The sequence below is a fragment of the Lissotriton helveticus genome, chromosome 1_1, assembly GCF_964261635.1.
Source record: "Lissotriton helveticus chromosome 1_1, aLisHel1.1, whole genome shotgun sequence".
NCBI lineage: Eukaryota > Metazoa > Chordata > Amphibia > Caudata > Salamandridae > Lissotriton > Lissotriton helveticus.
This window is the reverse complement of record NC_136057.1, coordinates 995,804,292-995,821,156: the sequence shown is the minus strand read 5'-3', so window position 1 is coordinate 995,821,156 and position 16,865 is coordinate 995,804,292. Positions and strand designations below refer to the sequence as shown.

General features: G+C 42.3%; 1 protein-coding gene across 1 annotated transcript in view; it reads right to left on the bottom strand.

Moving 5' to 3' along the window:
* LRGUK (leucine rich repeats and guanylate kinase domain containing) overlaps window positions 1–16,865 on the bottom strand; it is a 336,772-nt gene that overhangs the window by 162,091 nt on the left and 157,816 nt on the right. Inside the window, exons 7-8 of the mRNA XM_078677476.1 lie at window positions 16,174–16,317; window positions 11,821–11,901 (exon numbers count right to left, since the gene is read on the bottom strand). Coding sequence (XP_078533602.1) covers window positions 11,821–11,901; window positions 16,174–16,317 — 225 coding nt within the window. The remainder of the gene's footprint in view (window positions 1–11,820; window positions 11,902–16,173; window positions 16,318–16,865) is intronic.

Below are 16,865 nucleotides of genomic sequence, written 5' to 3'. Positions count from 1 at the left end.
CTCACTCGCTCTGCCCTACTGCACTCACGATCACAGTTCCAATACTGTTTTAATGCTATTCAACTGCTGATTTGACTGGATATTGTTTTATTGACATTACTGAGTGTACTTTCCCCCAGGGAGACTTTGACTGCTTGTCCACAGCTACCACTGTAAGTCAACTGTAGAAGGGGTGCTTGGCCCAGTTGCTCAGGATCCATAGGAGGGCAGGCCCAGGGACATCAGGAGGAAATGCCTCAACCACCACGCTTGGTCCTAGTAGCTCCTTTGTGCCCCTCTGAAAAGAGTTTTGACAATTGGCGGCAAGCGGTGGGGCGCCTAATGTGTAGGAGCCTAGCTACAGAGGTGGTATTGAGCATTTCAAATCTGCGACAGTACTGTAATAAGTCCAGTTGCTTTTCCTCTATACGCAAAGACAACACAGAAAGGCAATGGAGAACATAGGGTTGGGAATTGAGGTCAGCACCATGTCCGTGGATCAGATGATGGATTTATGTGAGGAAATAGGGTGGAGGATCCACAAGGAGTAGGGTCAGAGAGGTCCTTACTATTTTTTTAGGGACCAGTTTGAGATACCGGATGAAAGGGATGAGGCTGTAGTGGGAAGGGAACCATAGTAGGAACCCTGGAGGAAAGTGCTGTGAATTGAGGCTCTAGGATCCCCTTAGCACAGATACATCCCAGACACACACTAAATACGTGTCCTAATGCTTTTTCCAGAGTTTCATCACAGTACTCCCACCTTTAGTTTCCAGAAGAATATCTCAGGTGTGTACACTACCTTGAATTTCCATGGTACCACTGTCCCCAATTTCAGGAGTAAATCTCATGGAAAGGTAGAGTCCAGCAGCGAGCCTGAGCTTGCAGTTGGCATTTCAGAAAGCAAAGGTTCAGGGTGGTGAGAACAATGGGAACAAGAAGAAAGGAGGCAGGAGAGACAAGAGGAATGGAGCCAGGAGCAGGCGCAGCTGGCACAGGTAAGAGGGGCAGGGGTGGACGTTGACAGACAACAGGATTGGTAAAATTAGACAAAAAATACAAATAAAACCACTTACCGAGAAATTACAGGAGGTGATGGAGAAACAGAGAGTGTGGGAGGAAAAACAGACGAAAAAGGAAAGAGAACTGGAAAGGGAAAAGATAGCCCTTGAGAGAGAGAAACATAGGATGGCAGCAATGACAACTCTATCTGGGATAAGTGACTCTACATTCAGTTCAGGCCACATTGTAGCCAAAGTTCCAAAGTTCTTGTAAATATGTATGTGGAAGGTCAGGATAATATGAAATGATTGGTGAGCCGTGAGGTCGCTTGTAAGGCACAGGACTTAAATGAGGTGTCTTAGGAAGCTGCCTTAGTAGGGCGAATGCTGTTGGTAGGGACAGCCGTCATTGGGAGGATGCCTGTGCCAGGCAAGAAGGACTATTAGCGAACGAAGTAAGGACTCATTAGGCGATTTGGGCTGAAGCAAGCTAAACACATGCAGTGATTCCATGTCTGTATGGTGTTCCGTTTGAGACTTGGATTCATGGTGTACTGCATGATTGATACGAGTGGGTAAGAGGGATGGAAGTCAAGGATTTTCAGTCCCATAACCAGTTGATGGTGACAGCGTGACTCAAGGAGGAGTGTTCTACCCCACTTAGGCAATATCTGTCGGATCTGAAAGCGAGGGTTTCAACAAAACTTGCAGTGTTAGCTGACAAATGGTTGGCTAACAGGTTTCACAAAGAGCTAAGGGCAGTACAGTTCCAAGCAGTAAGGGGAGAAGAACTCTTCAAAGACTGATTCTAAATCGGAGGATAAAGGCCAGGGTAATTCTCATGAAGCTTAGGAGGGAACAGGAAACATGATAATGGTAATGGTGTATCCGGGACTGAGCATCATGAGAAGGGAAGGCAAGGAAGCTCTTGCAAGTTCAAGGTGGTGACTTGTAAGTGCCACAAAGTGGACATTTTAAAAGAGATAGTCAAGAGAAGGAACTTGACTCAGTGACACTGGTGATAACAAGTATGTTATAAGTGGGTGAAGGTAACCGATAGGGACCGGTTGCACTCAACGTAGCAGCAAGGAAATCTGGGAAATGTACCTAGTTGCTCAGAAGCACATCCAGTCTAACACAATGGGATTTCTGCAGACAGTTTGTATCAGTGGTTGGAAATTACCTGCCCTGAGGGATGCTGGAGCCTTCCACACTATGTCGAGAGGAAGTACCTTAAGCCTGAGGAGATACTCCCGGAACTAAGGATACACGATAGGTAGGCAGCGGAGAGGGAATGGAGTATCCGCTTGCCGGGGTTGAGATTGAGCTCAATGGCAAGGTGGCATGACAAAAGTCGCAGGTAAAGGAAAAGCAAGGAGCTTGGTGTCTCTTGCACAATGATTTGATTACCCCTCACTTGGTGCCAGGAAAAGAAGCCTTTATGGCTTGCACAGCATCATCTGTGTGAACCAGAGCACATGCTGCACATCATTCTCAGGGTGAGACTGGGATCATCTCTGATTTACATGGAACAGGACAAGGGAGTTTGCAGGAAAGTGTTGATTCCAGGCTGGCAATGGCCGTGGGGGTCATGGCTTTTGCTCCAGAGCAGACGGAGGGGAGGATGAGGCTCCTGAAGTGGACCAGTTGCTGTAGTATGCTCACTCCCGGAGCTGCAGGGCTTGTTAGCTGCTGTTAGGCCTACCTGGGAGGATTTCCACAAGGCACAGGAGGAGTGACCTACATTTGTGGGCTTTGGAAGGAAGCCCAGAAATAGTTCAGCAAAGATTGGCCGGGAAACGCTATGTTGGTTGGGAAGATGGTCTACTTTATAGTGGAGCAATAAATCCTGAGCCAGGAACAAGCAAGAGGTTAGAAGTTCGATTAGTGCACAGTAACTTCCTGTTGTCACTGGCCCATGAAGCGTCCATAGCAGGGCATTTAGGGATTACAAAAACCCAGGATAGGTTGGACCCTCTGTTCTACTGGCCAGGGATGCACTGAGACACAGAGAGGTTCTGTACAAACTGTCCCTATTGTCAGATGAGTGGTAAGACAGTAGGGAGGACCAAGGCACTGTTAGTGCCTCTACCAGTTGTAGGTGTTCAATTTAAGCAGGTGGGAATAGACATTGGGTCAGATGTATCAAGCCTTTTACCGGTCGCAAATGGGCCTATTCGCAGAATCAACCTGTTTGCGAACGGTAAAAAGCCTTTTGGGATGTATTATTACAACAGGCATTCGCAAAATAGGGAATCGCAATTTTTGTGATGACCTATTTTGCAAATGCATTTAGGGAATCGCAATTTACGATTTCCTAAATGCTATGCAGGAAGCAGTTAAAAATTGCGACCTTGCTTTAAGGAATTGTAAATTATTAGAAAAATGCACATTTGTGCATTTTTCTAAGTGCCATGTGGCGCACACACATGCCCTTAGGGCATGTATGTGTGTCATATGTGCTCACTTACCTTTTTTAGGGGTGCATCAGGGTTGCCTTTTGGCCCCCTATCACACTTGTAATGGCATTCACAATTTGCGACTACTAATTTGGTAATCGCAAATTGTGAATGTCTTCCCATTAATTCCTATGGGTCTCTAGGCCCGTAGGAATGAATGGGAAGGCATTCCTTAATAGCGAATCGCAATTTGCGATTCGCTATTAAGGAATATGTAGGAATCACACTTTTTTTTGCGAAACCTACATACATTGCACTTTGTGATCCCAAAATAGCAAACCTGTAAAATTCTCTATTATGGACTCGCAGAATTCAGTGTTGATACAACAACTGAAAAAGGTATGAACCATCAGCTTTCAGATTTCATCGAGAAACACCATCAGCTGGACAGTACCCAATTTGGATTTCGCAAATTCCATGGTACGGAAACAGCATTAATTAAAGCAGCCGATGACATTAGAGCCATCCGGGATCAGGGAGAAACAGCTGTTCTGGTGATGCTTGATTTATCCGCAGCCTTCGACACGGTCGATCACAAGATCTTGGTCGACCGTGTCGGAAAAATGGATATCCAACGGGGTGCAAAAAATTTGTTGGCCTCATTTTTGGCTGGGAGAACTCAGGCGGTTTCCCTGGGATCTTTCCAATCATCCCAGCTGTTGTTGCCATGCGGGGTTCCTCAAGGCTCATCCCTAAGTCCGACACTATTTAATATCTATGTGTCGGACCTGGCTAATGTCATCAAAGCCTATGGGATGAGCCTAACCTCCTACGCAGATGATACCCAGTTGGTTCTGGCAATAAATAGTGATGGAGACAAGGTGGCAAATCGTTTTCAAGGAGGTATGTTAGCAATTGGAGAGTGGATGGCCTCCAATTGTCTCAAACTTAACTCTGAAAAAACGGAGGTAGTCATCTTCGGACCACTCTCACCAGGCTGGTCTTCAGTCTGGTGGCCCTCATCCTTCGGAGCTCCCCCTAAACCGGTCTCTGAGGTGAGGAACCTGGGAGTGGTTTTTGACGAAGGCCTTAATTTTATGGCCCACGCAAATAAAACAGCAGCTATAGCCTGTCACAAACTCAAACTATTGAGGAAAATTATTCCTTTTTTACCGGACAGAGCTGGAAAAACTCTAGTAAGTTCCTTAGTCCTATCCTCTTTGGATTATTGTAATGGTCTATTTGTAAATGCCCAGACTCGTGTTACTAATAAAATGCAAACTATACAGAATGCAGCTGCCAGACTCCTTTCTAGAACACCTAAATTTAAATCCATCTCAGATACAAAAAGGAACTATCACTGGCTGACAATCCGTAATCGGATTAAGTTCAAGACTCTATGTATAGTCTATAAAGCACTCCACAATCAGGGACCGCAGTTTCTTAAGGATCAATTGATTCCCTATATTCCGTCCAGACAACTCCGTTCCACCACCTTGAATTAACTAGTGGTGCCCCGCACAAAAACAGTTTCTTGGGGCGCCCGTCGTTTTCTGGTTTCTGCTCCCAAGTTATGGAACACATTGCCAGAGGCAATAAGGACAAGTCCTACACTCTTGCTTTTTCGCAAACAGTTAAAGACTTGGCTCTTTAACAATAATATCATAGCGGCACTTACTGAGACTTACATAGTTGGTTTTTAGCGCCGAGACGCCTACGGGTATTCGTTCCGGCTTAATAAATAGCAATAATAAATAAAGAAAGAAAGAAAGAAATACATCTGGCCCATAGTTGGTTCATTTGACGCCTCCCCCACCCCCTAAGTCAGGCAACAAGTATAACTTGGTTGTGGTGGATCACACAACCAGGTACCCAGAAGCTGTACCTCTGAGGAGCATGACTGCAAAGGTGGTAGCAAGAGTTCTCCTAGGGATTGTTTCTAGGATCAGATTTCCAAGTATTGTAATTTCTTACAGGGGAACCAACTTCATCTCTTCTTACATGAGAAAGATGTGGAAGTAAGCTGCTGTGACATAACACTTACTGGCAGAATTTGGGACACACCCGACAAACTGTCGGTAGAACATGCGAGCTTGGCTTCCTGCTACTCTAAACCCGGAAGGTGAACCCCTACATCGGTCTGTGCTGTGTGCATTACCTTCCTGCTTTTTCCTCCCATAGGACTGCATGGAGCATAATTGTGCACAACTCTGAACAGTTTGCTTATCTTTGAAAATTCATAAGAAATACAGTACTTACCTTTGAACGTAGTTCTTGGTTCAAAAATATATATTAAAAGAACTGTTATTTTTCTAAATTTGTATCGGATTTATTCTTTGAGTAGGTGTGTCATTTAATGCCTCTGTGGGAAAAACGAATGCTTAGCATTAACCTCTGCTAAGCCCAAATGCTCACCCACACTACCACAAAAGAGAGCGTTAGTATTATCTAGGCTTTAGCCTCTATAAACCAATTGGGGACCCACTGGACTCTCTGCACAGTGTACTTAATTTCAGTACACTATATAGCGAGCCAGCTTCCTACGCATCGTCACAAGGGTAGAAAACAACGTGTAATTTCATAGCTATGGCTATTCTAATGGCTAAAATGAGTATAGAAATATCATGGAAAGTACAAACCTCCACTCCAATACGTAAATGGTGGTCTGGACTAATGAAGTGGGCAGAGGCCAGAAGCAAACTGTTAAACAAATTACATACTATCACACACGTCGGCCCAATATCAGTGGAATGGGGCATGATATCAAAGTCTCCTAACTGACTGAGAAAGATGAATAAAGACGCCCATAAAACAAGAGTACAGGTAGACACATGCCGGCACAAATAACGGGAGAATTCAACTTGCACCCTAGACAAAACACTGACTTCTAGAACTTTCCAAAGTATTAATCCTAATAGACCTCATGTACAAAGATAGATATGGCACAACCACCAAACTAGAAAAGAATGGGAGAGCAGGCTACACAAACAAAACACTCAAAAGTCATAATTCTGCTAGCCGGATATGATCTGATATAATTGTGACTTTGAGTGTTTAATTTGTGTAGCCTTTTCTTTCATTCTTTTCTAGTTTGGTGGTTTGCAGCCCTCAAGACCCTGTAAAAGGAGGTGATTAGACTGCTTCAGGAATATGTTGAAATAAACGGTCTTCTCCATAACCACTAGTCTGGGTGATGAAAGAGCACCCAATCAATCTGGGCACTGAAACACAGGAAGGCAACCTTTGGACTCCTCAACTTATCTGCAGCCTAGGACGCTTGTTGACCACACAATAATACTGGTCAGGCTCTATCCTGAGCTAAGTTCTAAGTTCAATCTTCTAAATGCAGTCAAAAATCAGAATTGAGCCAGCTGGATCATCTACATTATCCTGTGGGAACACTCAATGATCATCTCAACCCTGCAGCATCCTTATAAAACCTCTCGAAGAGTAGTGAGTACATTTCTAAATGTATGCATATGACATGAGAATCCATTATTGGCAAGAGCAACCCAAATGACACCACCAAGATCACCTCATGCAGGACCATGGCCTCCATTAAGTAAAGGGTAGCTTCCTCTGTGTGGGTAGAGTCAAGACTGATATCCTCATAATGGAAGAAAGTGAACCCATCTCACTACGTTATAACATCAGGTCTCAAGAAACTGCCTTTAACCACTGCAAAAGCTATGATCCTGTGAATACTCTATGCCTCAGAACTATTCGCTCCACAAGTCAAATGGCTCAATTTCATGCTATTCCTACTCTGTAAAATCCTCCCACTACTCAAAACCCACAACCAGATGGAGCCGACTACAGCACTCCTCATGTCCCGCATGAAGTATTGTAACATCATATTATATTCTCAGATCATTCACTGCCAGGCTACAAAATCGGCCAATTAGGATGTGGCTTGACCTCCGTAAACAAGATCCCTTCAAGTCTGCTTTGAAACTTCTGTATTGGCTTCCACTCAAAGTCCAGATCAAATGTAACGTTCTCTGTGCTGTCCACAAAGCCTTCTGGGAAAAAGGCCCAAAACACTAGCAGAAAACAGCACCACGCTACATAACAGCTAGCAATATTTGTTCACTGGCTGCTAAATCCTTCTCTCAACATTTGATCAAGTGGTGCCAAGATATTTTAGTTCTCTTTTTATCAGGCTCTTTCCCTCTTCCATATTCCACACCATAATTTGGATCTTTGATGGATTTGCCTCATATTCAGACACTTTCCCAAAGTCAGATATCAGGCGATGCAACTGGCTAAAGTGGGAACTAGGTCTGCCATATAGATCATCACATCATTGGCATACAAAGAGATTTTCTTTTCCCAGAAGCCACATTTGAAGGGTTTTATCTCCTCTCTAATCTTACCAGCTAAGCGCTCAATGTACAGGGTAAATGATATAGTGGACAGCCTTGCATGGTCCCTCTTGTTATTTTAAAACTCGATGTTAGATTATCATTCAACAGAATTCTAGCCAAGGGCGCTTTATACATTTACAGTATTACCCTACAAAACAAGCCTCCCAGGTAATAATGTCCCAGGAGAGTATTCAGATATTGCCAGTTCACCCTATCAAATGCCTTAGTGGCATCCAGCGTTATAATAGCAAGAGGGGCCTTATTCACCTAGGCCAGATCTATTGTCCCTATTAGCTCATTGGTCAGATCATGCATATACTTCCCTTTCACTGTAAGAAGACCTCTAGCTGACCGATATTTCTTTAAGAATAGCCAATAGCTTATGTGCACCCCACAAGGAGAGAGTTTATTACTTTTCTATAGTGAAATCATATAGAAATGGCAATAGTTATTAGAAAATATTACTCATTTTTTAGTTTGCAAAATTATATAATGAAATTAATTCAAAAGAATTTTTTGACATAAATATACAAAAATAAAGTCAAAGACAAGTCAAATCATTATAGTTTCTATACCCCAACACACTCATGCATTACCACAACATACTCACTCCATACCATACCACTCATTCCACCTAACATACATAATGTGAAATAAAAGTACTATTTAACAATACAAAGGGGGTCCGACAGTGTAAAGAATAAACAGAATTTTTATACATATAGGTAATTTAATTTGTAATATAGAGATATTTAATAAATTACAGCAGTATATAGAAATCTCTGTATCATTTCATTATTGCATGCGATCAACACAACTGTCTATTTTCCTATATGTCTTCACTGAGGTGATTCCCAAAGGAGAATGGTCAACGTACGTTTCGGTGGGAAATACATTCTTTTCGCCACCTTCATCAGGACCATTGTATGAGATTGTACAGTAATACTAAAATATGGGAGCAGGAGTATATGAAAGAACGATGGTTCAAACCTAATTTTGGCTATCATCATCAAACGTCGGGGTCCGGTCTAGAGGGTATGCTAGGTTGCAGAAGCGGGCTGATAGCGTTGAGGGCGATGTGCCAGGTACGCTTCGGCCCCCCTCCCGAGACCCATGGTGCAATTAGCGCCATCCTATAAAGTGCAGATACACTCCTGAATTTGGAGTATTTTTGGAATTTGCTATTCGCTCTTCCCCACTTTTTTATGCACTTTATCACTTTTCTGATTTTTTCACTTTCACGTCCCCAGGTTAGGGTGGATGATTAGAGAGTCAATACCGCCGGGGTTTAACTAGTCCTGACGAATGCCTAGGTAAATTAAAACCATTTAAAGGCAGAAACATGTTGACTGACTTAATTAGAAATCTGAATTAACCAATCCATTACCTTTGGCAACTTATTAAGACACATAATTCTCCTTTTTATTCGTGTCTTAGGGATCACACATTAAAATAATTTTTTTGATACCCTCTAGGCACTTTTTAACTATATAACTCACTGCACGCCCTTTTCCACACAACCAGCTCCGCAGTCTCCTGGCGTCGTAGCACGCAAAAGAGGCACTCGGCCTCTTTTGTGGGGCCCGATGATGAAGCATGACACTGACCAGGTCGGTGTGTGAGGGCTTTCTAAACCACCCAAAGTGGGTGTGTAATTCCCCAGTGCATTGCTCCTTTCTGTGGCAATTGAACCTTATATAAACCTCTCCCTTTTTTTGTTTATTCATACTAAACCGGGGACTAAGACAGAGTTCCTTATATCTCCCTGCCTCTCCTATTGTTGTTTTGTATCATCATCAAACGCCAACTTTTTAAAAGCCGCAAACTCCTCTTCTCATTTGATCAAAAGTGGGACTTATACACAGAGGGGTATTTATTTGGTTTTAAAATCAAAGTGACTATACCCTCTTCCCAAGACTTCGGGAGGGAAGCCCCTTTTTCCAAAATACCCACAAAAAGCGGAGTCATAAAAGGGATTACTAAATCCCTTAGCGCCATGTAGAATTCATTTGGAAGCCTAGTCTAAGCTTTGTCAGCCATATATGTTTGCAAGATGGACTCAGGTCGACCCCAAGCAAAAAACTAAAGTATGGGCCCCCTTGATCACATGGTTGGGAGGAGAAGGCAGGGAGTAGACCCCCAGGGGAAAACTTGAGTAGCTCGTTTTTTGTTTTGGCTCTCCACTTGGTCCAGGGATTACAGCCAATTGGGTTTCTGGGTTTGGGGGTCGGGTAAATCTTAGCCTGTGGAAGTCAGAACTTTCTTCCTCAACTGAAAAACTTAGTGCTGCTCGAGGGCAGATCCGTCTGGCAGATGGGGATATAGGTGGTCAACCAGAAGTAAGCATGGCAAATGAGGACTAAAAAAACATGTGCTCAAGTCGATAAAACATGGAGGAAGATCACTGGGAGATCTGAATCCAATCGCTAGTTTTTCAGGAAGGTCCTAACAACTGAAATATTCAGGCTTTCATTCTAAGGCAACGTCTAGACTACCAGGGGCCGCAACTTCAGAACATCAGCTATGGACATCTACCCTAGCAGATTAAACATGTCCTCCGCCTTCATTGCTTCTTTCCTCTAATTAATCATTGCTTTTATTCATCATCTTGCATTTTGATGTAGCTAGAAGTATTCATGCAGTGCACTATAAACCACTCACCCAAATAAGTAAATAAATAAATACATACATACATACATACATAGAATGAAAATAACGCTCAAGGCAGTGAAAAGGAGAGATTAGATTGGATATAGAGTTTCTTGTGAGGTGAGATAAAAGGTATCACTATTAAAAAAAAGTAATACGATTCTAGGTAGGTAGAAAGAAAGGAGAGCTAAAGTTATTTCCAAAGAAATGATAAAAAAGAAGGTGGGGTAGAAATTAGCTGGGAGGGAAGCCATTGGATCTGCCTCTACTTAGACTCAGAAACTAACCAATGCTCTGCAAGATGGAATAATATGCTGGAAACAAAGTGAAATGAATAATTAAAAACAAGACGCACAATGATGTCCATCAACTGGAACATACAATGTGGTACTAACTGGCCATAGGGGTCAAAATACCAAAGATTAACGATTTTCCATAAGATCTTCGATAGAGATCAGGTTGGCACTGAGAATTCTTTCTGCATGATACAAGGGCTGTGGCAATTTCCCCTTAATCACTTTTTGGTAATGATCTTATTTTCTGATACAACTTTGACAGCCTGAAGTTAAACACCCAGAAATGTTATGACAACAACCACTGTCTGCAAATTCCTTTGCCTAAAACATGGAAGTGAATGAGATCTATATTAAGTTGATAGGCAGACCCCTGTAGAACTAGTAGCAGCTTGGACAAGGGCTCACAACATGGATTTTCCATTGTGGTATGGCGAGCTTATCATGAGGTTAGGTTGTTGGGAGTCTGAATGTACAACCAAGATGTTATGTATTATCAGTATATTATTTTTATTAACTTAACCTGCTCACCACAGTGATATTTATGTCTGCTCCGAACCCACAGTACAAGAGTACAAATGAGACATATATGCACATCTTGAGAGCAATTAATAGAAATATTTACAAGTATCAGGAAACAGGCTGATGCTATGAGATGTAGACAAAAGTGCCTCTGTCACATTTGGGGCTATTATATTACTCTTCTTTTACAATGCCTCCTTGGTCAGTGACCCAAACTTAGCAAGTTTGCCTTCCTGAAGTTCAGAATGTTTGCCTGTTTATGGATAGCAGCTAATGTTAAACTGAATCACAAAATGTAGGCCCTACTGTACATCCATTTTCACACCAGTTATGTTTTCCAAAGAGATCTAAAGTTCTGTTATAACTGAGCTCTGTTAATATCTGTCGATTGAGTGCTCCTGTAAGCAGTCAATGACGCCTCTGCTCATGGATATATGTGCCTCTGATTTCTGAATGTTATTCACTTCTCAGTAATGTTCACATGCCTGTAACCTAATTTGTTTTATTTAAATACCTTGAAAGAACTGAAACTGAAGTCGTTTTAAACGAGAGTCATGTTAAGTGCCACCTTTCTTATTAACCTTCACAGAACATATTAGTTTTTTCTCACCTGTACAGGGTTCTTCAAAAGAGTGAGTTCACGAAGAAGCGGTAAATCTTGAAGGTAGCGAATCTCGTCAAGTTCAGAAATCTGCTTGATCAAAAAAATTATATTTACATAACAACATAACATTATTTCAAAGCACAAAAACCTGAATGAACGTCATTCTTGAATTAGGTCAAGAACCCATATACATCTTCAAATGAAAATCAAAACACATTTCCCTTGATAAAGATATATGTGACTACAGGGATGAAATTGTTACTTATTTGTAGTCTTGGTTCAACATCATAGGCATCTTCATGAACTAAAGTCATAAACAGATTAATTCTCTGCGTGTATGAGGAACCCCAGAAAACAAACTGTGAGGGGGTGAAGAGTCCAGCATTGCTAAATGCAGCTAATCAGCCCCAAAAAGGTTATCTAGGCAAACAGTCAAAATGGTGCCATCTTTAATGCAGAACCAAACCGACTTCTCAAAGCTACATTGCAGGATGTATAGCACAACTTGCTTTCTAACATGTCTGAATGAAGAGGAAAAGAAAAAAGCAGCATGATAGGTTTATTTTAGAAAAAATTTAAAAACACCCCATCCTATTTAGGACACTAGGGGCTTCCTGATCCCATAATGATTTGCACTGGCAGTTGCTGCACACAGTTTTGGAAAGTATGTGAAGAATAATCCAGACTAAATTCTCTTTCACACGGTATGACCAAGACAAGGGCCGGGACTACAAGTAAGCAATCATTTTTTCTGCATTGTCAGATTTACATTCTTGATAGTAAATATTCAAATAGAGAATCAATCGTAAATATTCACCTCCCTAGTGGCTCTTGGCCATCCAGTACAAGATAGGCAACAACAGTCTTCTTTTAAGGATATACGGTCACATGCATCATTGTAGGATTTTGCAATTCCTAAATTGCGAAAATTAAGGAATCGCAATTTAGGAATTGCAAAATCCTATGCATCAAGAAATCTTTAAACTTTTTAGGATTTCTTAATTTTCTGTATTTGCGATTCCTTAATTGCGAATCGCAATTAAGGAATGGCATTACATTGATTCCTATGGGCCTCTCCTATGGGCCTAGAGGCCCATAAGAATCAATGCCTTTTTGCATTTTTTTAATTTGCGAATCGCAATTTGTTGATGCATTTCAAGGGTGCTGAGAGGGGTCCAAAGGACCCCCCCCTGCACCCTTGAAATGTATTTTTAAGTGCAAGTTTCACACACACATGTCCAAAGGACATGTGTGTGTGTAACATGACACTTTCAAAAATGCTTTTTTGAGCATTTTTGAAAGATTTCGCAAATTAACATGAGGGTCAACCTCGAGTTAATTTGCACCTCCTATTTCCAAAATCGCATTTTTTTTAAAATTCATGCATTGCATTTAAGGAATCGCACAAATGCGATTCCTTAAATGCAATCGCATTTTTTGGAAATGCAAAAAATTGCGGTTCTTTAAAAATTGCTTCATGCATACCAAAAAGTGAATTTGGAATCGCAAACAGACGATTTTTCCGATTCGCACCGTTTGCGACTCCAAATTCACTTGATGCATGTGGCCGATAAAGATGTAACAAAAGACCATTATCCCAAAAAGATTTCTCAGAGTAGGTTGATCTACACTAGAGTATCACAATCAAGGCAGCAGAGTATTGTGAACGCGTGGCTTGACCTCCAAGTGGTTGCTTAGCAGATGTCTAAAATGGGATGTTTGTAAGCCAGGCCTTAGTTGCTATTTTTCATGTAGTTAAATCTGCCCCGGGTTTATCTAGCAGAGGTTTATTGGCGAACTGATAAGAAATGAAAAATAGAAAAAAACACTCTAATGGCCAATTGATTGTTTAGAGGAGGCAAGTCCTGTGTAGATGGGGGCATAGTTGATAAACAATTGCTCAGACTTATGTAATTTTTTGGTCATGTCTACATAAAAGCATAACACCCTCATGACACCCAGTAAATGTAAAGAACGTTCAGCTGGAGTAGTTAGATTGTTAAAGAAAAGTAGGGCAGTGTTGGTTCATTTAGTATGGAATTCCAAAAGTGTCTTCTGAAGTAAAGATGTATGGATCCTCATAAGTAACCTATTAGAATGGAAAATGTTATAGAGCTCCACTGCCTAAGGGCCTGAACTTCACTACCCCTATGAGCTAAAGTGGCAGCAACTAAAGAAAGCTGCCTTCTAGATGGATCTCTGAACAGGCTCAAATGATGAAACCATACGTTTCGACACAACCAAAATGAGTTCTCAAGGAGGCAAAGGAGTACTTACAGAAGAAAAGACTTTCTGCGATCCTTCCAGAAAGTTTTTAATCACACCCACACACCGATTTTAATCATAGGCATTTGGCGTACATGAATGAGGTAAAATCAGATGTCCTTATTGTGTGATCTTAGGAGCCATGCTGCCAAATTCAAGGATGTTGAGGACGAGTGGAACAAGTGAGAGTGCAATCTGGTCAGGAGTCACACTATGCAATGCAGACTCTTGTGTGGTTTTTACCACATCTGTAGACGATCTGAGAACAACCAGTGACTGGGCCACTCGGGGGTAATCATAAGCAGCATTGTCGCTTGAGAATTCCGAAGATGCAAGAGGACACCAGGGATAAGTGGAATAAATGGCATACAGTAATGTCCTTGTCCAGTTTAACAAACCGGTACTGCCCAGAGAACTTAGTTCCTACCTCCTGGAGGTCTTGGCATTTTATATTTAGAACTGTAGGATGAGTTCTACAATTGGATGTCCCCATTCTGTAATGACGCATTGAAGAAACTTGTTGTTAACACACACTTGTGGTTTTCTTCATTAGAGCTTCTGAACAAATTGGAGTGGAGAAGTGTGGCTCAATGGTTAGAGTGGCAGACCCTGATGCAGAGGTCTAGCCTGGGACCAGGGTTCAATTCCCTGCCTCGGCGGGACTTGGGCTCAAAATTCCACGGACCGGATAATTATCGCCTCGGTGCCTATTCCAATCATGGAGTCCCACTCTGCAACTCTGGGCAATAGCTTGCTTAATCTCCACAACGGCCCTCACAACGCTAAGGATGCCTGGCCTCCACCTTGAGGGTGCCCAGGAGTGGACACCTCACAGGGAAAGCCAGGATGGGTTCCACAGCGGTATTCGTACAAGCGCCTTGAGACCCTTGCGGGTGAGTAGTGTGCTATACAAGTATCAATTTACATTTACATTAACATTTAACAAATCCATGTGGTAATTTTGCGATGCTGGAAGGTAGACTGCTTTTAACTTCAGAACTTAGGCTAGGGCCCATAACCAGAAGTGCTGAGCTAGCAGCAACAAGGATTTTAACCTCATTCCTCCTCATTGTGGATTGTGTGATCTATCTGAATAAGAATGTTGTTCATCATCAGAGATGGTACAAAAGCTTCGCGAGCTAGATGGACTGCTCGGAGCTCCAACAGTTGATCTGACAGACACTCTCCATTTCCCTCAAAACATCTTGCACTGAAAGGAGACCTAATTGGCCCTTTAGTTTAGCAGGGCCTCATCCGTACCTTTCATCTACACAGGTGGGTCCTGTTTGAAAAGCACACCTTGCAGGAGATTGTTCGTTTTGCGCCACCAGAACAAAGACTGCTTTGCTGTTGTCAAGATTTAAAGTTTGTTGCCCTTACACTGAGACCGCCGGGACATAGCTGAAGCGGTAGCATATGCAGTCTCACCTTCAGGACAATGAAAATGCAGGAAGCAATGGAACCCATTAAGGAGGAGATTTGTCCAGCATTGGACTGAGAATTCTGAAGAGGAGTTGACACTCTTCCAATATTGATAATGAGAGAGGTGAAGATGCAGTAAGAGCACCAGACATCCTTCAGGGAGAGAAGCTGCAGCAGCAGACAAAGGATTGGTCAGACTCCGAGAAGCTGCAGCTACAGACATGACGCATCACGCTTTCCAGTTTCAGAGCAGACACAGCATCAGACTCTTCACTTTTCAATGGGGGGGTGAGGGGCAGAAGTAGACTGGTCATCTTTCAAAAGAAGGTTTTAACTAGGTCCATATTCGTGGATTACCCTCGTCCTTTTACTTTTAAGGATGCAGATGGCACGAATGGCAATGATTTTGACTTTTACTGAAATTCATTAATTCGGAGAGACATAACACGGATAGTTCACATCCGTTGCAATAACGTGACATTCAGATAGAATTCCTTTCAGTGGAGATTATGTGCATACTTATGGCCATTCTTGAAACCTGATTGGGTTTTACTATTTTAGGTCTTGAGAAGCCCAGTGATACTCACAAAAAGATCTAAAAGAACAATTACACAGCCACGACCAATGTCAGGGATAATTAAGCACATACGCATACACCAACAACAACATTACCTTGTTTTCCTCTAAATTGATGGTCTCCAGGAGATCGTGCTCCTCCAAGCCTTCTAAGCTACTGATGCTGTTACCCGACAGGTCTAGTTTATGAAGGGACATCAGGTCTTCCAATCCAGTAATCTGCTGAATTTGATTTGATGCCTAGGATTTAAAGACAGACACACTGCATGAGTGATCAGGGTTGATAACACAGGAGTGGATGGACAAGTCTTTGAATACACCTTCTCTGAGGTCAAGACCATTCAGCAGTGGCACACTGGGTAGCACAGAACCAGATGGTACACGAGGGCAGTCAGGTCAATCTCACCAGCCCATGTCATACCCAGCATACACAATTTACTCTCAGCTGCCCCTTGTGTTGAATGTAGGGAGACATCTCTACTGAATACCAGTTCAGTAGTCACGCCTCACTTTAAGTGTAGAACATCTGAAGGCTGCACCTGAACATCTCATTACTCCAACAAATCTTATAACAGGATTTATAAGCACACAACCTTAAAGAATAAGAAACAGCAACTGTGCCTGCAACACAGAGGGCGCTGTTCAGAAAAAAGTAAGGAATGATTTAAAGCAGATCTTCGTGTCCATCACTGAGCATATCGGAGAGTATTTTTAAGCGAGGGCGAATGGTGCTGGTCCCATGAACATTTCCCCTTCTTGGAATAAGGAAGCCAGTCTTTAATACATTT